This window comes from Chiloscyllium plagiosum, unplaced genomic scaffold, assembly GCF_037043375.1.
Source record: "Chiloscyllium plagiosum isolate Xiang-an unplaced genomic scaffold, Cpla_swu_hap1 HiC_scaffold_13, whole genome shotgun sequence".
Taxonomy (NCBI): domain Eukaryota; kingdom Metazoa; phylum Chordata; class Chondrichthyes; order Orectolobiformes; family Hemiscylliidae; genus Chiloscyllium; species Chiloscyllium plagiosum.
In genome coordinates, this window is record NW_028270151.1 from 67,866,477 (window position 1) to 67,893,208 (window position 26,732).

General features: G+C 41.8%; 1 protein-coding gene and 1 pseudogene across 4 annotated transcripts in view; both read left to right on the forward strand.

Annotated features, from left to right (window-relative positions):
- The window catches only part of LOC148148332 (uncharacterized), a 107,746-nt pseudogene that overhangs the window by 29,664 nt on the left and 51,350 nt on the right, over positions 1-26,732 (forward strand).
- LOC122555832 (period circadian protein homolog 2) overlaps positions 1-26,732 on the forward strand; it is a 92,378-nt gene that overhangs the window by 21,880 nt on the left and 43,766 nt on the right. For all 4 annotated transcript variants that reach the window (XM_087993702.1, XM_043702013.2, XM_043702010.2 and 1 more), the window contains 7 exons: positions 1,395-1,446; positions 13,918-14,060; positions 16,458-16,536; positions 17,194-17,300; positions 18,775-18,928; positions 25,516-25,624; positions 25,720-25,851. In XM_087993702.1, coding sequence (XP_087849828.1) covers positions 1,395-1,446; positions 13,918-14,060; positions 16,458-16,536; positions 17,194-17,300; positions 18,775-18,928; positions 25,516-25,624; positions 25,720-25,851 — 776 coding nt within the window. The remainder of the gene's footprint in view (positions 1-1,394; positions 1,447-13,917; positions 14,061-16,457; positions 16,537-17,193; positions 17,301-18,774; positions 18,929-25,515; positions 25,625-25,719; positions 25,852-26,732) is intronic.

The following is a 26,732-nucleotide window of genomic DNA, read 5'->3' on the forward strand; positions in this document are numbered from 1 at the left end:
TGATTATTTTTAACCCTTGTCTTTTAAATTCTGTTCTGACGCAAGTACATAGGCTGCTTTTGTCTACTTTAGCTATAAACATGCTCTGAATTTCTTTTTAAATAGATCCTAAATTCCACAGTAATTCTAGCTACTCTTTGAATCTTATTAATATGTTCTTAAATATGGGTGCCCAAAATTGTACATGTTTTATTCTAAATGTGATACTTTAATTGAGGTAAGTTCGTATTGTAGAGATTAGAATCATGTGTGATTTAAATCATTTGTGCGTCATTCATAAAGATTTACTTAATGCTTTATACTTCAGACCTGAAGTATAATCTGCCTTCTTGTACAAGTATGACCCTTGTGACTGGTTGTAACTGTAGCCAGTTGGACAGAAGATTAGGTGGAATGAGCCTGTCACTCACTCAATTTAATAAGTTTGAGGCCCAAAAGTTATCACAATGTAGCCCTATTAATATTGCTCTGGCGACCAGACTGTTGGTTGACATGTCTGCGATAAGTGGATTGTTCCTTGTGGAGCCAGGTCACTGCAGGTTTGTTGGAGGAATTGCCAGCCCACAAGGTTTTGGTAAAGTTATGTATTCCATCTCTTCTGTGTAACCTGTCGTGTTTGCATTAGAGATGGCTGGTCATTGCCAGTTGTGGTTTGGAGAATTATATGCTGTATATTCTCTCACATCCCTTAATTTTTAAAAAAATTATTATCAATGTCCTTTTATGAAAATGGATTTCTATATGCCAACAAAATCCTGTTTCCATAGAGAGCTTAAGTTCACATTTCAAGGTCCTCACTGAAATGACAGAGACTCCAACGTCAGCAGAATTGAGTGGCACAGACTTAACTGCTGGTTAAATCTCATGACCGCTTCATTTACTGTCTGTTGGGATAACTTTTCCTCTTCCCTGCAGCAAAACAGGAGGATAATGTTATAAAGGTCATTTTGATTTTGATGACAAATGACAGACTGTGTGGAACTGTTGTATTCAACTGAACACAGAAATCATATTCCAAGTCTTGCCTGACTTCCATGTTAAGTAAAATGCAAATCAAAGCTGTTCCACTCACTTTGCCTCTCCTGATTTCTGTAAACTGGGGTAACCCCTGCTCCCTTTCACTTTTTTGTTTCTTTTATTTTAAAAGATTAGCAACTTTTACTTTTTGTTTCTATGACAAAATAAACAGGAAAAATAATATTTGAGAAAACTATTGGCCATTTTGATGCTTTTACTTTGATTCTTCTGTACCAAGTCATTTAAACATCAGCAGATTTTATTCACCATATGCATGCTGTGCAATTTCAATAAACCAGCAGTTTTACGATGATCTTTCTATCCTGTCTCTCCTTCCAATAACTTTATCATATTTCTATAAATTGTTACTCTTGCAGATTCATCACCACCGGACTGCATGCAAGAGAAGTCTTTCTTTTGCCGTATTAGGTGAGTACTTGAAAGGCTGGAGTTTTGTTATGGAGGATTATGTACATGTGAAGAGCGGTGAAAAAATTCCATGTGGACAATTATGTAGTCTGAGTGGTGAAGCTCAGCATGAAAACTCACACCACGACCAGCTGATGGACACTTTTGCCTCGGAATGTGCTAAAGCTTTTGTATGCTGATATATTTGCATTTATAATACAACGGATGATTTGGAGATGCCGGTGTTGGATTGGGGTGTACAGAGTTAAAAGTTGCAACACCAGATTATAGTTCAACAGGTTTATTTGGAAGCACTAGCTTTCACAGCCCTCCTTCATTAGATGATGACAACCACCTGATGAAGGAGCAGCGCTCCGAAAGCTAGTTCTTCCAAATTAACCTGTTAGTCTATAACCTGGTGTTATGTGATTTTTAACATAATACAACAGCACCTTGAATATGAAAGATTATGAATCCCAAGTAATGTTAGCCTGGCTTTTGCTCTGCATTCCTCCCCTCATAAGGTCTTATGTTGTCCTCCTCTACTGTGAACCACATGCCCCTTTGCAGTTATATCTTCATTGACTAAACTTGTGAACTAAATTTATTTTTGTTTGTTGGGATTGAACGAGACTCGTGGTTGGTATATTGCCTTCCAGGTACCAGGGTCCGTGATGTCTCTGATCATATCTTTGGGGTCCTGAAGGGAGAGGGTGACCAGCCTCTGGTCGTTATCTATGTAGGTACCAACGACACAGGTAGAAAGAGGGATAGGGATGTAAGGCAGAATTTCGGGGAACTAGCGTGGAAGCTGAGAGCTAGAACAAACAGAGTTGTTATCTCTGGTTTGTTACCCGTGCCACATGATAGCAAGGTGAGGAATAGGGAGAGATATCAGCTAAACATGTGGCTGCAAGGATGGTACAGGAGGGAGGGTTTCAGGTTTTTGGATAATTGGGGCTCATTCTGGGGAAGGTGGGACTTGTACAAACAGGACGGTCTTCACTTGAACCAGAGGGGTACTATTAGCCTGGGTGGGAAATTTGCTGGTGCTATTCGGATAGGTTTAAATTAGCTCAGCAGGGGAATAGGAATCGGAGGTGTATTTGCAGTGCACAGAAGGATGAGAGTAGGAAGGGCAGGGACAAGATTTCAGGGTCACAGGAATGTGCTGGCAGACAGCAAACTGGTTTGAAGTGTGTCTACTTCAGTGCCAGAAGTATACGAAATAAGGTAGGTGAGCTTGCAGCATGGATAGGTACCCCTGGAACTTCAATGTTTTGGCCATTTCCGAGACATGGATAGAGCACGGTGAGGAATGGATATTGCAGGTTCCAGGATTTAGGTCTTCCATTAAAAATAGGCAAGGCGGTAAAAGAGGGGGAGGCGTGGCCTTGTCAGTCAAAGATAATATAATGGTGGCTGGGAGAATGTTTGAGGACTCGTCCACTGAGGTAGTGTGGGCTGAGGTTAGAAACAGGAGAGGAGAGGTCACGCTGCTTAGAATTTTTTATAACCCTCCGCAGAGTTCCAGGGAGGTGGAAGAGAGGATTAGCAAAATTATTCTGAGTAGGAGTGAAAGAAACAGGATGGTCACTATGGGGACTTTAACTTTCCCAACATTGACTGGAAATGTTATAGCTCTAGTACGTCAGATGGACCAGTTTTTGTCCAATATGTACAGGAAGGTTTCCTGACACAGTATGCCGAAGAGCCGACAAGAGGGGAGGCCACACTGGATCTGGTGCTTGGTCATGAACTAGGCCAGGTGTTTGATTTAGTTGTAGGTGAGCACTTTGGGGAGAGTGACCATAGTTTAGCGATGGAAAGGGATAGGTACATGCCACAGGTCAAGAGTTATCGATAGGGCAAGAGCAATTATAATGCAATTAGGCAAGAGTTAGGATGCACAGGATGGGGTAGCAAAATGCAGGGGATGCAGACAATCGAAATGTGGAGCTGGTTTAAGGAACAGATATTACGTGTCCTTGATAGTTATGTCTCTGTCAGGCAGGGAAGTGGCGATAAAGTAGGGGAACTGTGGTTTACAGAAATTGCATCTCTTCTTGAGTAGAAGATGGAGGCTTATGTGTTGATGAGGCAATCTGGTACAGATGAGGCGATGGAGAGTTACAGATCAGTTAGGAAGGATTTAAAGAGAGAGTTAAGAAGAGCAAAGAGAGGACACGAGCAGTCTTTAGCAAATAGAATAAAGGAGAACCCTAAAGTTTTCTATAGGTATGTGAGGAATAAAAGGATGATTAGGATAGGAATAGGGTCAGTCAAAGACAGAAGTGGAAAGTTGAGTGTGGACTCTGTAGAGATCGGAGAGGTGCTAAATGAACGTTTCTCATCGGTGTTCACTCAGGAAATGGAGAATATTGTAGAGGAGAAGCATGAGGTACGAGATATTAGACTAGAAAGAATCGAGGTTAGTTACGCACAGGTGTTATCAATTCTAGAAGGAGTGAAAGTAGAAAAGTCCCTTGAGCCGGATTGGATTTATCGGTGGGTTCTCTAAGAAGCTAGAGAGGAGATAGCACAGCCATTGGCTTTGATATTTGAGTCGTCATTGTCTACAGGTTTAGTACCTGAGGACTGGAGGATTGCAAATGTGCCATTGTTTAAGAAGGGCAGCAGAGAAGTAAGTAGACCAGTGAGCCTTACTTCTGTTTTAGAAAAGGTTTTGGAAAGGACTATAAGAGATAAGATTTATAATCATCTAGCAAGCAACAATTTGATTGCAGATAGTTAACATGGTTTTGTCAAGGGCAGGTTGTGTCTCGCAAACCTCATGGAGTTTTTTGAGAAGGTGACCAAGCATGTAGATGAGAGTATGACAATTGACATGGTATACATGGACTTCAGTCAAGCCTTTGATAAGGTTCCACATAGTAGGCGATGGAGAAAATGCAGAGGCATGGAATTGAGGGTGATTTAGCAGTTTGGATTAGAAACTGACTTTCTGGAAGAAAGCAGTGAGTGGTGGTTGATGGAAAATATTCAGTCTGGAGTCCAGTTACTTGTGGTGTGCCACAAGGATCTGTTTTGGGACCATTGCTGTTTGTCATTTTTATAAATGACTTAGACGCAGGCATAGGTGGATGGATTAGTAAATTTGCAGACCAACTAAAATCGGTGGAGTAGTGGACAGTTTGGAAGAATGTTACAGGTTGCAGGGCGACTTGGATAAACTGCAGAATTGGGCTTAGAGGTGGCAAATGGAGTTCAATGCAGCTAAATGTGAGGTGATGCACTTTGGGAAGAATAACAGGAAGGCAGAGTATTGGGTCAATGGAAAGATTCTTGGTAGTGTGGATGTGCAGAGGGATCTTGGAGTCCATGTGCATAGATCCCTGAAAGTTGCCACCCAGGTGGATAGTGCTGTGAAGAAGGCATACAGTGTGTTAAGTTTCATTGGTAGAGGGATAGAGTTCCGGAACCGCAATATCATGCTGCAACTATACAAAACGCTGGTGCGGCCACACTTGGAATATTGTGTACAGTTCTGGTCGCCCCATTACAGGAAGGATGTGGAAGCACTGGAAAAGGTGCAGAGGAGATTTACCAGGATGTTGCCTGGTCTGGAGGGAAGGTCTTATGAGGAAAGGCTGAAAGATTTGGGTCCGTTCTCATTGGAAAGAAGAAGGCTAAGAGGGGATTTGATAGAGACATACAAGATAATCAGAGGATTAGATAGGGTAGAGAGTGAAATACTTTTTCCTAGGATGATGACATCAGTTTGTATGAGAGGGCATAACTACAAATTGAGGGGTGATAGATTTAAGACCGATGTCAGAGGAAAGTTCTTTATGCAGAGAGTGGTAAGGGTGTGGAATGCCCTACCTGCTAATGTAATCACCTCAGCCACATTAGGGAGATTTAAACAATCCTTAGATAAGAACATGGATGATTTTGGGATAGTGTGGGGGGGGCGAGCTGAGAATAGTTCACAGGTCGGCGCAACATTGAGGGCCGAAGGGCCTGTTTTGCGCAATATTGTTCTATGTTCTAGAATAGTTTCAGCCAGTGCCAACCTTGACTCACTTGGTGGTATGGTCATCTTTAAGTCAAAAGGTTGTGGGTACAAGTCCCATACCAAGGTTTGAGCATCAAAATCTAGGCTGAAACCCCAGTGCTTCCTTGTCAGAGACTTTCAGACAACACAATAAACTGAGGCCTAATCTGTACCTGTAAATGGACATAAGATATTGCTTAACACTTAACATCTCTCATTCCTGACCAATATTCAACCTTCAGTCAACATCATGCAAAAACAATTAGAGTTTTCCTGGCCCTTGAGCAGTGTGGATAAAGTTGAAACATGGTGGGAAAGTGTCTGAAAATCTAATGTCAAGAAATGTCCAATTTTCTTTTTGAGGTTTTAACAGCAAATTCCGAGTTTCATTAGCAAGTGGTGTCTATTTCTGTATCTATCTCATTAGTAGCTTGTTGCCACATTTGTATGTAATATGTGATTCTTTTACGTACTGCTGACACAGTAGATAGCACCATTTCCTGGTTTGAAAGTCAGTGGATAGCCCATGGATGCAGCTCACTGGTTGCTTCTTTGGGTCTCTGTTTGAAGGTTGATTCACCAGCAGTTCATTGCGTGTTTCATGCTTAGCAATTGCCTTCACCCTTCAAATGCAATAGACAGCATCACCTAAAAACCAGCCTTCTCACGTAGTCATTGCTGATCTCTGCCTGACTCCCGATACTTCTCACCATTACACTTATGAGCTCATGGACCCTTACATTGCAGTGCTACTGCCAGGTTGATCTCTGTTCAGGGACACACATCCATCTTGTGCACCAGCACAAGATTGTTTCACTTTGCGTTTGCTTGAATACTCCTGATCCAGGTGCCAACCCCAACTCTGCAGAGTGGCCCGATCTCATGTAGTCCGAACATTTGAGGTGCAACCAGACTGTGAACAAGGCTGATGGAGCATCCGAGGCCACGACCTGTGTCCGGGTCGCCACCAGACGCACCCACATACCTTATGGTACGGCAGACTATCCACACCGACTCCAAGGCCTGCTTACAGTAGGCAGCCACTTATCCTAGAAACATGTTGGCCTGCACGTGGGGCTGAAACAATGGAGGTTCAGGTCTCCCCTTCCCAGCTTAATGCGGGCAAAATGTCCAAGCTGTTGAATACAAGCTGGAGGAGTTTGAAGCTAGATTCACCTATGAAAGAGAATTGAGAGACTAGTATGTGTTCTCTTTTACAGAGACATGGCTCACTCCTTCACCTGTCTGAGAAACTCTTAGGATGTAAGGCTGCAATCTGTTGGATGGACCAGAGTGCATCCTTAGGCAAAGCAAAGGGCAGAGGGGTCTGCCTCCCAATCAATGTTTCCTGTTGCTCAGACATGTCAATCCTGGTGATTTACTGCTCCCCAGACTGAGAATATCTAACAGTGAAGTGCTGTCCCTACTGCCTGCTGCAGGCGTTCACTTCTGCTATCCTAACAGCAGTTTATATCCCACTCCATTAGGAAGAGTGCACTTGATGAAATATACATTGCCGCAGATAACCTTGAGACAGACTACCCAAGGTCTACGTCACTGTAACCAGTGTCCAGAATGTGCTACCAAGTTACCATCAACATATTTCCTGGTCCCACCAGCAACCTAAATACGCTTGACCATTGCTACACAATCATCAAAGACACCTACCACTCCATCTCCTGCCTGCATTTTGGGAAACCATACTAAAAGGCTGTGTTCCTTTTCCCAACTTACAAGCAGAAACTGAACCATGAGAATCTGATACAGAAACTCGTACAGTGCTAGTCCAAGGTAACAGATGAGCTCTTCTGTGACAGCTTGAAGTCAGTGGACTGGCCCATATTCAACAACTCAGCAGCCAACCTAAATGAGCCTGCCACTACCATCACATACTTGGTCAGTAAGTATGTAGACGACTGCACTCCATAGAAGTTAAACCGAGTGTTTCCCAACCAGAAACCATGGATGAACTGGGAGATCCACTCCCTACTGAAGTCCAGGTCTGAGGCTATCAAGTTAGTGACTCTACCTAGATTTCCTGTATAGATCAATCTTGACAAGGCCATCAAGGACGCCAAGAGACATGACTCAACTAAATTGGAGTCCTGGACTAACTTCGCGAACACTTGTTGATTGTGGTAAAGCTTACACAATATATTGGGCAACAAAGTGTTATGAAATAGGGTAAACCCCTCTGCTAATTTATACCAGCAGCACGGAAAAAATTTACCCTGTGCTGTAATCTGTTAAAATTCAAGAGGCAAAGTACTATCCCAAAAGTCACAATCTAAAGTAAAAAATTAACTTTTTTTTTAAGTCTACCAGAGAGTAACTAACAACTACTTACAACTCCTTCCTCTAAACCTATCTCATTCCCTCTATAATACTGGTCCAATTTTTTAAAATCCTGATTACGACTTACAAAAAAACTTATCACATTTCAAAACCAGTCAGCTTGCCAAGTGTCCTTTGTAGATTTTCCTCTGTTGTCGTCGTCGTCTTAGGGACTTTGTTTCACAGGTCATTGATGGATAAAGGTATCTTTCAAGAAAGCTGTTCTGCGCGCAGCCTGTATTTGTTGATTTCTTGGAAGTTCTCTTTGCTGCTCTGGGTAACTATTTAAAATGTTTGATATCTCTATCCCAAAGCACTGGTTCATTTCATTGGTTTTAATATTGTCAAAATACAAAATTCAAAATTGTTTGGAGTTTGGTATCTTGGGGCATAATTTAAACTGGCCGAACTTGAATTTGTTGTTGTATTCAGGCAACACCACTGTTAGCTAGTTGTGAGACCAAATGTTACATTGATACCTTGTTCAGAACACTGCTAGCTAGAAATTTCAGCTCCCTTAAAGGTACAGTACACCCACAATTTCAAAACAAAAGTGAAATTGAGTAGAATTGCTGACAGCAGTGCATTCCTCCCTGATGAGTTCAGTGCAGTGAAATGTCACCTGCTCCGACAGTCCCAGATGAATCTGTACCCACAGTTACCACACTGATATTAGATCAGCCTTCTTGAGGGTAAACCCATGGAAAGTGACTAAACCGGGTGGAGTCCCCGATCCTGCACTCCGCTCCTGCGTGGACCAGCTGACAGGCGTATATGCAGAAATCTTTTAACCTCTCCCTACTATAATGTGAGGTTCCCATCTGCTTCGAAGACCACTATCATCCTGGTGCCAAAGAAAAATCAGGCAGTGTGCTGTGATGACTACTAGGCAAAAGTGAGGACTGCAGATGCTGGAGATTAGAGTCAAGATTAGAGTGGTGCTGGAAATGCACAGTAGGTCAGGCAGCATCTGAGGAGCAGGAAAATCGACATTTCGGGCAGGAGCCCTTCATCAGGAATTCCTGATGAAGGGCTCCTGCCCGAAACATTGATTTTTTTTTTTCCTGCTCCTTGGATGCTTTTTCGGAATGGCAGCCGGTGACAAGCGGTGTCCCGCAGGGTTCAGTATTGGGGCCGCAGCTGTTCACATTATATATTAATGATCTGGATTAAGGGACTGGGGGCATTCTAGCGAAGTTTGACGATGATACAAAGTTAGGTGGACAGGCAGGTAGTACTGAGGAAGTGGGGAGGCTGCAGAAGGATCTAGACCGTTTGGGAGAGTGATCCAGGAAATGGCTGATGGAATTCAGTGTGAGCAAATGCGAGGTCTTGCACTTTGGAAAAAAGAATACAAGCATGGACTACTTTTTAAACGGTGAGAAAATTCATAAAGCCAAAGTACAAAGGGATCTGGGAATGCTAGTTGAGGATTCTCGAAAGGTAAACATGCTGGTTGAGTCCGTGATTAAGAAAGCGAATGCAATGTTGTCAATTATCTCAAGAGGGTTGGAATATAAAAGCACCGTTGTGCTACTGAGACTTTATAAAGCTCTGGTTAGGCCCCATTTGGAGTACTGTGTCCAGTTTTGGTCCCCACACATCAGGAAGGACATACTGGCACTGGAACGTGTCCAGTGGAGATTCACACGGATGATCCCTGGAATGGTAGGTCTAACATATGAGGAACGGCTGAGGATCCTGGAATTGTATTCATTGGAGTTTAGAAGATTAAGGGGAGATTTAATAGAAACTTACATGATAATACATGGCTTGGAGAGGGTGGATGCTAGGAAATTGTTTCTGTTAGGCGAGGAGACTAGGACCCGTGGACACAGCCTTAGAATTAGAGGGAGTAAATTCAGAACAGAAATGCGGAGACATTTCTTCAGCCAGGGAGTGGTGGGCCTGTGGAATTCATTGCCGCAGAGTGCAGTGGAGGCTAGGACGCTAAATGTCTTCAAGGCAGAAATTGATAAATTATTGATGTCATAAGGAATTAAGGGCTACGGGGAGAATGCGGGTAAGTGGAGTTGAAATGCCCATCAGCCATGATTGAATGGCGGAGTGGACCGATGGGCCGAATGGCCTTACTTCCGCTCCTATGTCTTATGGTCTGACCTGTAATGACTACTGCCTGGTGGCTCTGGTATCCATCACTATGAAGTGCTATTGAGAGGTTGGTAATGGTGCACAACAACTCCAGCCTCCCAGATTGCCTTGATCCATTACGATTCACGTACCATCACCTAGGACTCTGCTCCTCCCTCTGCAACGGGATCCTCAACTTCCTGACTACAGACTGTAATAATTAAGGATAGGGGACAAAACCTCCTCCAGGATAATCCTCAATGCTGGTGCCCCACAAGGCTGCCTACTCTGCATTCTGCTCTGTGACTCTGATGTACTTGCATATGGTATGATTTGCCTGAATAGCTTTCAAACCAATACTTCTCACTGTATTTCAGTACACGTGACTGTAATAAATCAAAGCAAATCTGGCCTGCCTTGCCTTTTATTACAGACAGAAAGATTAGTATCTTGTCATGGTTGCCAGCACTGAATACTCAAGGGGGCAGATGTACTGCTCTTCAGCATAATGCTACATCTGTGTCACACTGGCAGAATGTACCAGCAGCTTTATTGGCAAACACACAGCAATGTGTTTCAAAGTCCAAGGGGACTGGAAGGGGAATTCCATCTGTGGGGTTTGCTTCAACACTTTGCCAAGAGCTTTATCTGAACTTTACCCAGAGGTTGACCATGCTCCAGCAGGAGCTTGATGCAACCGGAGTATGATGGTCCGTGTCCTTGTAGTTTAGAGATTGGCCATAGCCAATCCGGGAGGTCACATACATCCAGTCTGAGGATCATGGGTAGGTCCATCTGAATGTTGAGAAGACCTCAGTCAGGGGGCTGGAACCTTAGCAATCAGGATTGTCTTCATAAGTTCATCTGGAGCTGGCCAACAGTCAGTGCTGGGGAATTGAGTAGTAAACATCAAAAGGTGTTAATGCACCTAACACTATGGGCAATTTATTCCCTAGTGTCACAGCATCGCATGCCCAGCCTTGAGTTTCTCACTTTTTACTATAATGACGGTGAAGGGAGAAACTCCAGATGTCAATGTGAGATCTGCTACTGCAAAGGAGCAGGCTTGTACTTACACTGGACATATGAGTGCAGTAATCCAAGAGCTGAAAAAAGAAAATTGAGGACATTAACCATTAAATAACAAATTTGGATGGGCACATGGACATCCTGAAAACTGATGGGATTGACATGGACTGCAATGCAAAACAGAATGTGAAGGCCTTGGAGGTGGGGGAATCCTGATGATCAGGCAGAACCTGAAGTTCCAGCACAGGAGTGTGAACTGGAAAGTGTGACATCTTCAACCAAATCTCAACTATACAATAAGGAACAAAATGGTTGCCAGTATTACAGTGAGATTAGATTTCCTACAGTGTGGAAACAAGCCCTTTGGCCAAACCAGTCCACACCAACCCTCCGAAGAGTAACCCACCCAGACCCATTTCCCCTCTGACTAATGCACCTAACACTATGGGCAAATTAGCATGGCCAGTTCACCTGACTTGCACATCTTTGGACTGTGGGAGGAAACCGGAGCACCCGGAGGAAACCCATGCAGACACGGGGAGAATGTGCAAACTCCACACAGACAGTCGCCCGAGGCTGGAATTGAACCTGGGACCATGGTGCTGTGACCCTGGCGGCACGGTGGCTCAGTGGTTAGCACTGCTGCCTCACAGCACCAGGGACCCGGGTTCAATTCCCACCTCGGGCAACTGTCTGTGTGGAGTTTGCACATTCTCCCCATGTCTGCGTGGGTTTCCTCTGGGTACTCCGGTTTCCTCCCACAGTCCAGAGATGTGCAGGTTCAGTGAATTGGCCATGCTAAATTGCCCGTAGTGTTAGGCGTGGGGTAAATGTAGAGGAATGGGTGTGGGTGGGTTGCTCTTTGGAGGGTCGGTGTGGACTTGGGCCGAAGGGCCTGTTTCCACACTGTAGCTAATTTAATCTAATCTAATACAGTGGGTGGAGTCTCTGGGGGAAGATCGATTTTGTTTGCACAATGAGGCAGAGTTTCAGTGTTATTTGGTCATCACCCATTAATTGAAATAGTGTGTGAATCTTTGTTAAGAATGAAATTGGCCACCAGAGAAGTGTCAGACATACAAGGTGATAGTAAATTTGGAACATGAATGGAGACAAGGCCCTATAGCAAGGTGTTCACATTAACTTTGGCCTCCATGATCTCCTTTTATTTACCTTACCTCATACAAAAGTAGGGATTGAATGAGGAATTGGACGGAAGAGCTGTAATTGGTGGCGCAGGAGCGGCAGAAGTGATGAGACATCCCTGGTATGCGAGTACGAAATGCAGAGGGCAGGTGGGGTTAGTAGTTCAGCTGGGTGAGAGTCATTAAGTGGGCATTTTGCATGTAACGGTGAAAGTTGCAGACTTTTGGTCTAACTTTTAGTGCTTGTTACTGTGCAGCGACAGAGTTAGTGGGTCTGAGGAAACAGAAGATACACTTGTGGAGTGCAACCCTTTTGCCAATCCACAAGGAAGAAGATGGCCCTCCTCTCCACCATCCTGTCCACCAGCACATCTGGGTCCCTACTTTGAAGCAGAATGCCACTCCCCTTTCTATGATATCTTGTTGCCAGAATTGGTGGCGCACCAATTGGTGGAGTTCCTGGCTTTCAACATTTGAAATGGTGCTCTGCTGGGGTTTAAGTATGGCGCCAGTGGTGAAAGGTTCCGGTAGTCCCAAGTACTCAACCGCTGCCACCACCTGATTGTTTGAGAAGAGCGTTATCGAGCCCAAAAATAAAATTTAATGAGGATCCCAGCAGAAGATTACATGAGTAAAATCACCATGGCGATAAACCCTCCATGAATCACCCCAAATGAAGACTTGGCAAAAAGAAATTCAGCCTATTATCTTGTCATTATCACAGTATTGCTTGTGGGAGTTTACAGTGCACAGCTTTGCTGTTGAATTTCCAACATGACATTACAAAGCCTGTTGCGTCACTGTTGCAATGAAGTTGTGGAATACAATATGGAAAGAATTTTCTTTTATTTATATTTCAAGATCAATATAAATATTATTAAAATATGTCCAAAAATAACAGACCCTTTCTGTTTATCGACCAAGCATTTTATTGTTTTGAGGAATATGTGAATCATGAAGCCACATTACTTAATACACATGTTTTTATTGATGTTCAGAGAGAATGGTCAAGTATTGTTACCTAACTACTATGAAGGAGTGGTGATGTAATTCCAAGTAAGGATTGTATGGTTTTGCGGGCAACATTCAGATGCTGCTGGACAGTCATTCTCCCATTGCCTTGTGGAGTTCAGGTCTTCAAACCATGTTTGGATCAAGGCTGGATAATGAGGGCTAGGGTTGAGTGACCCTGACAGAACCATATTAATGTATTTGTTGAACAAATGTGTTTTATATCAGATTACACATTCAGTTCCAGTATTGGTGATTGAAAGTAAACAGGTGCATTTACCCTGAGCAGATTTGTCCTTTTAGTTTGTAAACAGGGTTTACCTGGGGGATGTTCCACATTGCTGGGTGAATGCTAGTGTTGTAGCTGTCTGTGCAGAAACAATGTTTGGTTAGTGATATTGTGAAATGATAACGAGTAACTAGATGACCATTCAACGTCATTGTAAATTAAGTAAAACTGCTAATTATGTTGACTTTTTAGCATTGATATAGTACTATACATACAATAGAGTTGGAATGAAAATTGAAAGAGCAATCTTTTGGAGTTAAGATCACAAACCACTTGGACTTTGTTTGACATATTATTTACCCCCTTGTTATAAATAAATGTATACACAAGTTTGTGGGTATAGTTTTGTTCTAGAGCTTTGAGCCCCTTTTCTTTTAACGTGTCTTACTTGGTTCTGAAGCTCGCTGTTGACCAACATGACCCACTCTCTGTGTTTTCAAAAAAATTTTGCCCCTCGTCTTAGTCGACAGTAGCTACAGCTAAACAAAATGTTACAGCATTGACAAATTTCTTATTTTTTATTACATCTTCTATTGGTTGCCCACTTCATATTTTTACTGGTATTTGTTTCACAGTGGAGATCGACAACGAGGTCACAACATCCATTACTATCCCTTTCGTATGACAACTTACCTCACAAAGGTGCGGCTATCTGAAGATGATGATGACCAACTCTGCTGTCTGTTGCTTGCTGAAAGAGTGCATTCAGGCTATGAAGGTAAGAACTTTCTGATTCTTTATAACATACTGTACATAGCACATAAAAAGAGACCGGTTCCTTCAGCTCACTGAGCCAGATTCCTCCCTCCTAATTAATTTCCTAATTAATCATTGATTATTTTAATAGTGAACAGTTTACATTTTGCAACTCATTTTGCTCAACTTGGACCAATTACTTTTCATATGGCATGCACATAACTAAGCGCACAAGGCATACGTGTCATACTGCATTTGACCATTTGTTTAGCTCTAAGTATATCTACATTCATTAGCATTTCAAATCAGCCATCCAGCTTTTATTTTAAAAATATACTTTATTCATAAAAATTCTTCATATACATAGCCACTAAAGCAGTTCAGTTCCGTGCAGTCTTTGCATATGGAGAACAAACAAACATTTGGCGTTTAAGTTTCCCGACCGTTCTAACAAACACAAAGGTATTTCTAACTTATGCAAGATACTACTTACATATATTTTGAAGCACCAGAAGAGTCCGATAAATGAACACCTCCCCATTGTACTTTGGCCGAAAGATCTTAGATGGTGGCATTTCCCCAATGCGCCTTGGTGGCAGCTGTCCCAAGCTTTAACGTGCCCCTCAGTACGTAGTTCTGGACCTTGCCAGTCTGCAACACTGAGGTCAACTCCTTGCTCTGGATGACCAACAAGTTTCGGGCAGACCAAAGAGTATCTTCCACTAAGTTGATGGCCCTTCAGGTGCAATCGATATTTGTCTTGGTGTACGTCCCAGGGAACAGACTGTAGAGCACAGAGTCCTGCGTCATGGATCTACTCAGGACGAACTTCAACAAGAACTACTGTGTCTCTCTGCAGAGTTCCTACCAGCTATCAAACCAACTGACCTAACCAGTACTGTTCCTAAAATAATAAAAGCAAATTACTACGGATGCTGGAATCTGAAACCAAGAGAGAAAATGCAGGAAAATCTCAGCAGGTCTGACAGCATCTGTAAGGAGAGAAAAGAGCTGACATTTCAATTCTAACTGACCCTTTGTCAAAGCTTTGACAAAGGGTCAGTTAGACTCGAAACGTCAGCTCTTTTCTCTCCTTACAGATGCTGCCAGACCTGCTGAGATTTTCCAGCATTTTCTCTCTTGGTTTCAGTACTGTTCCTACACTGGCTGAAATCACCATGAAGGACTCTGCTTCACAGTTGCTCACCTTGTCTGAGGTGTGGTGACCGTTGGGTTTAACTACCACCAGGTGTGTCTCTGTAATGATAGAGCAGCCATATCATCTGGTAAGACTTCAGCAACTTTTTTTTTACTTTTATATTCATTAACTTGTTTCTAGCTCTGTACCACATGTTTAATTTGAATATTCATAGCCTTGTTAACAGCATGCAGACCCTGATGGAAAACCATCTCGATTTACATCAAAGTGCATCTACTGTGGTGGCTGTAATATATTTAAGTCCCCAGCAATTCCAATAGTAAATTGAGTTGGGCTAGGTCTCCTACATTCTTATACACCTCATTAGTCCCATATTGATTTAAAAAAGCCTCTTTTAAATGACTCTTACTGGGACCGTGACTTTCCTTCTAATGACCCTCTTGACATAGAAGATCTCTGCTAACTGTTCTGACTCCTACATTGACCATTTCATCAGCGAGTCTGTAAATACCAGACCAGAAATTGGAGAGTAGCAGCATGGGAAAGAGTTTATGGGGGAAATCCCACAGAACTCTGAGTTGGGTCACTTTTACATAGAGTGCAAATATATGCAGCAATTTGAAATAGTTGGAAGTCCTGTTAGATTCTCCAGGAAAATAGAATCGGCTAAGAAGCTGGTTGGCAGAGATGAGTGAAGATACAAGTATCTTTTTAATTTGTTGAAGTTTTGCTTTGGTATATCTGAGTAAATTCAGTAGTTTTTTTGTCTAAGGACAGTTAGTATGCAGAGTTTGGCATCCAAAACATTTTCAATGTCACACAGTTTCTTATTAACAAGACTGTATAATGAAAACGTACCTGTTATTAGTCATATTCTGTCAAATATTGATGTGTAACATTCTGTATTTCATCAATATTGTCAGTTCATTAACTTACTTGCTCTCTCAAATTATTATTATTATTTTAGATTCAAAGTTGTTTTAGTGGGATCTGATCTAAAATCTTATAAAAGTTGTTTTATATAGATGCTCCATTGACATGTCTGTTAACATGCCTTCCAGATATTTGTGTAAAACCATGGATACGTGAATTACTGGATTAAGTATGTTTTTAAGTAATGCCATTTGGAAGCAGATTACATTCATAGAGTTCTGATTCCAGGCTAATTTAGCCAAGTGGACTTTGCAAGATAAAAGTTATTTTAATATTAGTGACTTTGTTATGCCTGCCAATCTCTCTGAAGAAGTAATTTATTTTCAGCACCAAGAATTCCTCATGATAAGAGAGTTTTTACCACGACACACTCTCCCAGCTGCGTATTCCAGGATGTTGATGAGAGGTATGAGTCCACTACTTTGGTTTTCTAAACAATATACGTGTGAAAAAAAGAATGTTTGCAGCAATTTGAGAGCCTGGTGCTTTTTTGTTAAAACTGAAAATTCCAATTTTTTATAGTCCTACCAGACTGTTTGAAATGCAGTTCCCAATAAGTAGGTCTCCTGCCAAAACACATTCTGGAAACCTCTGTCTGTGGTTTGAGATGCCCCCTACAGCCCAAATGGTGTATCTGGGGTGTTTGCATTTTTAATAACAGTGGTATAAATTTGAGTAATTTAGATGTAATTATCCATCATTTCCAAAGAAAAAATTATTTAATTGTTTCCCCCACATTCCTCTCCTTTTCCTTACCCAAGCAGAGTTGAATATTTCTACTTTAAGTTTTATGACAAAGTACATCATGAAGGGCAAACAGGTGGTGAATATATTTTGAAGGATGCAAAATGGGGTGTATAGTATCCCAAACAGGGAAACAAAATATTGGCAGGGAAACCAAATTTGTGTTTCCTTTGTTTCAATCTACACTTGCTATATTCTTGATTACAGTTCTGTGTGTGTGTCTTTTGTACAGCAAAGCATGGACTTCATAGTTTTAAGAATATTGTAGATATGTACTTTATTGTGCAGAACATCAGAATCTTCAATTTTTCTGTCAAAGGGCTGTTCCTTTGTTGGGTTACTTGCCTCAAGACCTAATTGGAATGCCTATGCTGATGCATCTGCATCCAGATGATCAACCTTTGATGCTAGGCATTCATAAGAAAAGTAAGTTTGTTGATGCTAACTCTTTATTATAATGACCAACGTGATTTTTCCCTATGCTTTGTTTAACTATCTGCTATGGATGTCAGCTGTGCTTCCGAAGGAACAGATCATAGATGCCTACTGCAGCATGAGCCACATTTTTATTTTATTTTGATCTGGTCAGATGTTGATCTTTTTTCTCGGCGTGAAGAAAAGCTGAAGTAGTGCAACCGAAGGAACAAAGTGCCAACTTAAACAACCTTGGGGGTAGATAAACTAGTTTTCACATTCTTCAGATCTCAGCTGAGGGTTCCTAAAAATGGCCAGTGAGCTGCATTGGATAACCTCTTCTTGTTTTGGAAGGAGTGGTGATGACTTGTTATTCGTGCTAATGTCATTACAGTTTGTTGCAATCAGAAGCTAGAGGTTGTATCACTGCTGGAAGCATGTGTGTCCACAAAGAAGCATGAAAAAAGATTGTTTCATTCTTTCCGATTTCTTATGATTACTAAGCACCTCCAGCCGTTTGCTACCAGCAGAAATGCCAGTCCTCCAAATAATTTCCTCTCACCTGGTTTACTGCATCCATTGCTCTTGATGTGGTGTCCTCTACATCAGAGAGACTGAATGCAAACACCAGGATCGGTTCAGGGAACATCTGTGGTCCACACGTGCCAATCAATCCCATCTCCTGGTTGCTAGCCATTTCAACTCCCCCTTCCACTCCCCCAATAACATGTCCCTCCTGGGCCTTCTCCAGCGTCACAATAAGGCCACATGTGAACTGGACAAAGAACACCTCATCTTTTGCCTGAGGAGCTGACAACCTTATGGCCTTAACATAGAATTCACCAGCTTCCAAATCTCCCCCATCCCCACCTCATCCCAGGTCCAGCCCTCCCTCTCCTGACCTAACTTATCCATCTTACTTCCCATCTATCTGCTCCACACTTCCCACTGACCAATCCCATTCACCTCCTACCTGCATCCACCTGTCACCATCCCCCCTACCTTTACCCCGGTCCCACCCCGCCTTTATTTATTTCAAAGCTCTCTTCCCCATCCCCAGTCCTGATGAAGGGTCCTGCCCAAAGTGTCAACTCTCCTGCTCTTCTGATGCAGGGAACGGAATGTCCTGCTATTGTTGCTATCCCCAATCATATGAATGATCATAAATTCAGCATTTTAGAAAAAAGGAATGGGTAGACAGACAAAATTCTCCATTATAGTCGTTACATTTGTGCAGCTTGTACAGAAATTGTTAAATCTTCATTAGCCATTTGTGATTTTTTTTATTGTAAATTTTTAATAATTGTTGAAGGTAGTGGCTTCACTAAGAATTGACTTGTTAAATTCATGGCGTCTTTAATGCTGCAATAGAATACAATAATTCCATGTTTTGTGCATTAAAGTTCATATGTTTATCGGATTGTTGTTATTGAGTTACCAGGTAAAGCTTTTTTTAATTTTAAACATGGCTTTTCTTAAATTTCAGTACTGAAACACGCTGGGCAACCATTCGAACATTCACCTGTCCGATTCTGCTCTCAGAATGGTGAATACATCACCATTGATACCAGTTGGTCAAGCTTTGTTAATCCATGGAGCAGAAAAGTGTCCTTCATAATTGGAAGGCACAAAGTCAGAACGTAAGTCATTTTTTTTTTGTAAAAATGATTGATTTGATTGGACTTGATATTTGAGCGTGATTTTTTTAAAAATGTTAAATTTAATCTGAGGATAAGTAAACTAGATTTGACCAGTAATCAGCCACATGAATTATGATGCACAAAGCAACTGTGCCTATTTAAAATGGTGCAGGCAGCATGCAAATATCATGCAACCTGTTAATTTACTTGATCTTGGGTGTAGCCAATACCAAACATGATGTAGATTTGGTGCATACCTAAGGAAGGGGTCCAGATGCACATAAGACTAGCTTAAAGCATCAAATGAGCTTCATCAAGTCAACCTTCATTAACAGTAAGGTGCATTTCAGCTGGTTTATTTGCTGGAGCTGGTTCACAAAGACTCTGTAAGAATACAGAAGAATTGAAATAGTACAGTAGGTTTAGAGCATGTTCCACAGTTCTCTGCAGCATTAGGAGTTAACCAGAGCAGAGATGTCTTCAATCAGCAGGAGATCAGGATACCATCAGGAGTGATATTATGAAAACATTTGGAGTTGATGATGACCATTGTGGTTAACGATAGTAGCTGAGACCTAAATGCATGTTCACATTCCGTTTCCCACTCCCTGCTCTACAAGCTTATGCATTGCTGCACTCACCACATCCCCGTCACTTATTAACAATGTCTATCAACCATTCTATCATACCTCACGTTCATAGCTTCAGTGCAGTCAAGCAGACTTGGCACTGCTGAAGATTTCAAGTGGATTCTAGATAATCCAAGAGGGAGGAAGGGAAAAATTTCTGGCTGTAACAGCCTACTCCTTTTTTTGAGCTATTTTAGGTGTTGGAGGTGATTTCCGCGAATTCCAGGAGCAGCAATTACTGTTTTATATGCTGTTGCATTGTTTTGGAACTTTGGAGAAAACAAAGTCAAAACAACAGCACTTTTAAAAGGGAGAGGAACAGACAAAGGAAGCACATGGTGAGGTCAATGCGAGAGAGAGAGAGAAAGAGACAGAAAAAGAAACCCACACTGCTAACTGACATAGTACTGAACCTGCATAGTTACTGCCTTTGCTGTTTGTAGATTGGGTTCTTTCTTGATTATATGTTATACTGAGATATGTCTCTTGGTTAAACTGAAAAATATAAGCCATAAGTATTAATTTAACTGGAGCAGTGTTTTGTAGAGGAATAAGACAGTGTTATTTTCTGGGTCTGTAGTTTAAAAGAAGCAAAAATGGCCTTTAGTAGAGTGATGTGTTCTTGTCGGATGTGGGAGTTGAGGGAGAGTTTGTGTTACTGAGAATTATATCTGCAATAAATGCCATTGGTTGCGAATCGTATCAGATCAAATGGATCGGTTGGAGAAACAGAGGCAATGAGGAATTTACAAGAGCGAGGGGATGTGATGGCTGGCAGTTTTAGGAAAGGGGGAAATATCAAAGATACAGTCACATAGATGGGTTAACTCCAGGAAAGGTAAGAGAGGTAGGCAGGTAATGCAGGAGTCTTCTGTGGCTATCCCCATTTCAAACAAGTATACTGTTTTGAAATGGGGTGATTGATTCTCAGGGGAATGTAGCACGAACAGCCAACTTTCTTGTATTGAGACTTGCTCTAATGCAACGAGGGGTGCGTCAGGTTCCAAGCGATCGATTGTGTTAAGGGACTCTCTAGTCCGAGGTACAGACAGACGTTTCTGTGGCCAGCAGCGGAACATCAGAATGGTGTGTTGCTTCCCTGGTACCAGGATCAAGGATGTCTCAGAGACGGTGCAGAATGTTCTCACGGGGGAGAGGGGCCAGCAGGATGGTCATTGTATACATTGGAACCAATGACCGAGGAAGGGAGAAGGTTGAGATTCTAAATAGAGAATAGAGAGAGTTAGGCAGGAATTTAAAAAGGACGTCCTCGAGAGTAGTAATATCTGGATTACTCCCAGTGCTATGAGCTAGTGAGGGCAGGAATAGGAGGGTAGAGCAGATGAATGCATAGCTGAGAAGCCTGGTGTATGGGAGAAGGATTCATATTTTTGGATCATTGGAATCTCTTTTGAACTAGAAGTGACCTGTACAAGAAGGATATATTGCACCTAAATTGGAAGGAGACTAATATACTGGCAGGGAGATTTGCTAGAGATACTCGGCAGGATTTAAACCAGTAAGGTGGGGAGGGGGGTACCCCGGGAGCTAGTGAGGAAAGAGATCAATCTGGTACAGATGAGAACAGAAGCAAGTCAAACAGTCAGGGCAGGCAGGGACAAAGCAGAGAACAAGGTAGGACTAATAAGTTTAAACTGCATTTATTTCAATGCAAGAGGCCTAACAGGGAAGGCAGATGAACTCAGGACATGGTTAGGAACATGGGACTGGAATATCACAGCAATTACAGAAATGTGGCTCAGGGATGGACAGGACTGGCAGCTTAATGTTCCAGAATATAAATGCTACAGGATATAAATGATAGAAAGGGAGGCAGGAGAGGAGTGGTGTTTTTGACCAGGGACAGCATTCCAGCTGTACTGAGGGAGGATATTCCCAGAAATACATCCAGGGAGTTATTTGGGTGGAATTGAGAAAAAGGAAAGGGATGATCACCTTTATTGGGATTGTATTATAGACCCCTAATAGTCAGGGAAATTGAGAAACATATTTGTAAGGAGATTTCAGTTGTCTGTAAGAATAATAGGGTGGTTATGGTAGGGGATTTTAACTTTCCAAACTTGGACTGGGACTGTCGTAGTGTTAAGGGTTTAGATGAAGAGGAATTTGTTAAGTGTGTACAAGAAAATGTTCTGATTCAGTATGTAGATGTACCTACTAGAGAAGGTGCAAAACTTGTCCTCCTGTCGGGAAATTAGGCAGGGCAGGTGACTGAGGTGTCAGTGGGGGAGCACTTTGGGGCCAGCGACCATAATTCTATTCATTTTAAAACAGTGATGGAAAAGGATAGTTGAAGTTCTAAATTGGAGAAAGACCAATTTTCACAGCATGAGGCAAGAACTTTCAAAAGCTGAGTGGGGGGCAGATGTTCGCTGGAAAATGAGAAGTCTTCAGAATTGAGATATCGAGAGTCCAGGGACAGTATATTCCTGTGAGGGGGAAAGCAAAGGCTGGTAGGTATAGGGAATGCTGGGTGAATAAAGAAATTGAGAGTTTGGTTAAGAAAAACAAGGAAGCATATGTCAGGTCTACGCAGGATAGATCGAGTGGATCCTTTAGAAGAGTATAAAGGCAGTAGGCAAAAAGGGGACATGAGATAGCTTTGGCAAATCGCATTAAGGAGAATCCAGAAGGTTTTTACAAATACATTAAGGACAAAAGGGTAACTAGGGAGAGAATAGGGCCCCTCAAAGATCAGCAAGGCGGCCTTTGTGTGGAGCCACAGAAAATGGGGGAGATACTAAATGAATATTTTGCATCAGTATTTACTGTGGAAAAGAACATGGAGTACAGATTCATAGCTCCTTGAAAGTGGAGTTGCAGGTAGAGAGGATTGTAGTTGAATGAGCACTTGCAGACAGGCTAATTATAAAGGGGATGTGTCAGCTCCTGCTTCTCGAGTTTTTTGTGTTATTCCTATTGACCAGAGCTATGCCTACATCATGGCCACATTGTGGAGAATGTAGCAGAACATAGGCTCCATTGAGCTTCTCCAGAGTCATCCAGTCAGCGGGGCAGTTACTTTAAAGCCCTGTTCTGTAGAAGGATGATGGGACCCAAAACATTTACTCTGCTTTCTCTCCATAGATGCTGTCAGACCAGCTGAGTTTTTCCAGCAATTTTTGTTTTTGTCTTTTTTTCTGATTTCCGGCATCCACAGTTTTTTTCTTTTACTTTAGTAGCTCAGTGGTCTGCTCTGCTGTTTGAATGGCAGCATAGCTTTCCTTTTTATATATGCTGACCATGTGTGGGATAGGTTTTGATGTTGAGTCATTAGTCATAATTAAAGATTTCCTTTGTTCCCATGAACCACACTTTGATTTGTGACGGTGACTGAAAGACTGAATGAGAGCATTGTGACTGTTGTCAGCACAGTGAGCATTCCCTTCATAAATGGTTTCATTTAATTGCACATTCAGCACATGATTATGGTTCCAGTACTTCTTCATATTTTAGATGTCACACTCATGAGCATCCTTGGGAAATCTCATTACCTCTACGAAGTCATGCACACATTGTTTGCTTTTTGGTATTCAGAGAGAACACAGTGAACACCCCTTTCCTTGCATCTGTCACCTTCCTGCAGGAGAGAGGCATTTGAACTCCAGGCCATAATCACCTTTTTGTAACAACGTGCCCTGCTCTGATGCTGCAGATTATGTGGGTAATTCCTTCCTGAAGTGTAGATAAGTCAACACTGCTCCAAGTGAAATATTCCTGGAGGACTAATGGTGGGTAAAACCTCCTACTGAGTATTCATCCACACATCTATTTTGCTGCCTCTTCTTTTTTGCTCTCACATTATAGCCTTAAAGGGAATTGCAACTGTAACATGTTATGAATGGGAGAAAGTGATCTGACCAGAACTGTTATAGTCATAGAAGGCATTCTCCATGTCAGGAACAACTTCTTATTGACTTGACAGGGTTGCCAGGGTCGAAGGGTTTGAGTTATAGAGAGAGACTGAATAGGATGGGGCTATTTTCCCTGGAATGTCGGAGCCTAAAGGGTGACCTCATAGAGGTTTATAAAATCATGAGGGGCATGGATATGGTAAATAGACAAATATATAGAAGGGTACCCAATAAACACAATCCGCCAATTCCTCAGAAACAAACCCAGACTAGCAAAAACGACGCAACAAAATCTATAGCCACATTATCTTACATCAAAGGCATATCAGAGATGACTTCCAGACTACTCAGACCCCTTGGCATTATGGTAGCCCACAAACCTACCAACACACTTAAACAGCAACTAATGAACCTAAAGGATCCATTAGATACTACCAGTTAAACTAATGTCATTTACAAAATACCATGTGAGAATTGTAAAAGACACTACATTGGACAAACTAGCAGGAAACTTGCCACCGGGATACATGAACACCAACTGGCCACCAAAAGACACGACCCACTATCACTAGTTACCATACATACAGACAAAGAAGGACACCACTTTGACTGGCAACACACACATCCTAGGACAGGCAAAACAAAGACACGCATGAGAATTCTTAGAGGCATGACATTCTAACCAGAATTCCATCAATAAACACACCGATTTAGATCCTATCTACCTCCCCTTGAAAACGAGAACTAGAAATGACATTACCCACCTTAAGAAACCAAGACCTATAAATAGAGAGGCAGGACATACCAACAGCGCTTCACCAGAGACTCTGTGATGATGTTACCTAGCATGGTGACGAAGCATCTGAAAACAAACCTTCAAGCTTAACCAGCTAACTTACATATTTATCATTAACCTGACCTGCAAATCTTCTCAAAAATCGCTAACAAAGTCTTCTCCCCAGGGAAGGCAAGTCTAAAAGTAGAGGGCATAGGTTTAAGGTGAGTGGAGAAAAGTTTTAAAAGGGACCTAAGGGGCAACTTTACCAAGCAGAGGGTGGTGCGTTTATGCAATGCCAGAGGAAGTGGTAAAGGCTGGTACAATTACAACAGTTAAAAGGCATCTGGATGGGTCTATGAATAGGAAGGAGTAGAGGGATATGGACCAAATGTTGGCAAGTGGGTCTTTGATTTATTTAGGATATCTGGTCAGCATGGATGAGTTGGACCGAAGAGTCTGTTTCCGTGCTGTACATCTCTGTGACTCTATGACTTCAACTTTATCCGATTCTTCAAAGCACCAAGCAGTTCCACGAGCTCAAACTGAGCCAAAAGAAATTCATCAGTGGCTAACTTGATAGTATTGGTAGCACTTTAGACAGCCGTAGTGGGGGAGTCTTTTGTACTCCTGAATAGCTGTTCAACTGAGCATGTGCGAGAGAATGTCAGCTGGAATGACAAGCTCAAAATTAGCTGTATTGGTCTAAAATCAATGGTACATTAACATCTACCTCACCTGTACCTCGTGGGCAGCTTTTGATTCCCTGCCCAATGTAGCATCTCAGCTGCTTTGTTGTTTACAGCTCAGTCATTAGCAATTTGTAACACATGTATGTCGGTCACATGCTGCACATTTTGCAGAAATTCTAAACTGTAGATAGGTACAAGGTGAGATGAGACATAGTGAAAGGAAAATTTCATCTATTTCCAGAATGCCTAGAATGAATAACCAACTATTTGAACTGTTAGTTTAAAAAAAACTTTGATAATCTAACTCACTAAAATAAGTGAACTTCTTGGAGCATAGTTTGTATAGTTGATTGAGGTTCCGTGCTTTTGGGATTAGGTTAGGGACCAAACTCATCATGATTGCTGTCTCTAAGTCCTGTTACTCTGACCCAAGTTGCCATCAACTATCCATGAGACCAAATTAGCTGTGATGTATCTTTGAATACTTAAAATAAAATGATGATAACTTAACCTACAAAATATTAAATATTCAAAATAACATTAGAAATTTACAGAAGTGATTGTAATCATGTAGAAAAGATGTACAAAATTCTCACTTAACCCTCAATCCTTACAGGGGACCGTTGAATGAAGATGTATTTGCTAATCCGGGAATTACTGAAACAAAGACACTTAGTCCTGAAATCCAGACAATCACTGAGCAAATTCGTCAGCTTTTGCTACAGGTAAAGCTAATTGATATTTTCATTGTGTATTCTAATATAAACATAATTTGGTTAGCACATTGCTTATTAAAACTGTTCTATCTTTTCCATTTTAGCCAGTTTACAATAATGGTTCCAGTGGATATGGAAGTTTGGGAAGTAATGGATCCCATGCACAGTTCATGAGTGTAGCCTCTTCCAGTGATAGCAGTGGTAACATTAATGAAGAAAGTCACTGGAACAAGCCGGTAAGTTTGATCTCTGTTGTAAGTTATTGAATGTAATACAAATTGAAGTTGGGCCATTTCCCCAGTGACATTGAATGTCTATCCCTGTGACTTTAGTTGGGTTTCATTTCAACTTTTAAGTAAGTCCTCATTCTAAATTGCCACATTCAGTGTTGTTCTGACTTAACATTGTGGATGTAATGGAGGCAGTTGACATACTTAGAATCAGGGCTACCAATTTAGCCTTATATGATGCAATTGGTGCCATTTTAGATCTAGTGCGAGGAGTTCTGTTTGATTGCTTTTCAAAACATAGTCACTTATTTTTAAAATGCTGTAGCTTTTTTTTGTAAGGAATATCTATTCATTTTGCATCCTATACTTGACTTTCGTGAGGCCTGCTCACAATTCCCTTCAATCACTGCTCTCCAATTGTCTTGCTTCCTACTTCTCCACCAGTTGCGGTTTCCCTCCTCGCCACTTTCCTACCCAGCTCTCTGACTCGTAACTCCACTTGCTCCAAATCATTTAAAGCTAATTGAGAGAATGTTACTACCTAGCTGAGATTGCTAATTTAGCTATGGTTTAGGGCTAAGTCAGAACTTTGATTTAGAGCCATAGAGTCAAAATGTCATACAGCACAGAAACACTCTCTTCAGACCAACTTGTCCATGCCAACCAGTTTTACAAACCTAAACTAGTCCCACCTGCCTGCATTTGGCCCATATCTCTCTAACCTTTCTTATTCATGTACCTGTCCAAATGTCTTTTAAATATTATAACTGTACCTGTGTCTACCACTTCCTCTGGCAATTCATTCCGCATACGAACAACCCTCTGTGTAGAAATTAACTGCCACTTGTTTCCCATTTAAATCTTTCCCATCTCACCTTAAACCTGTG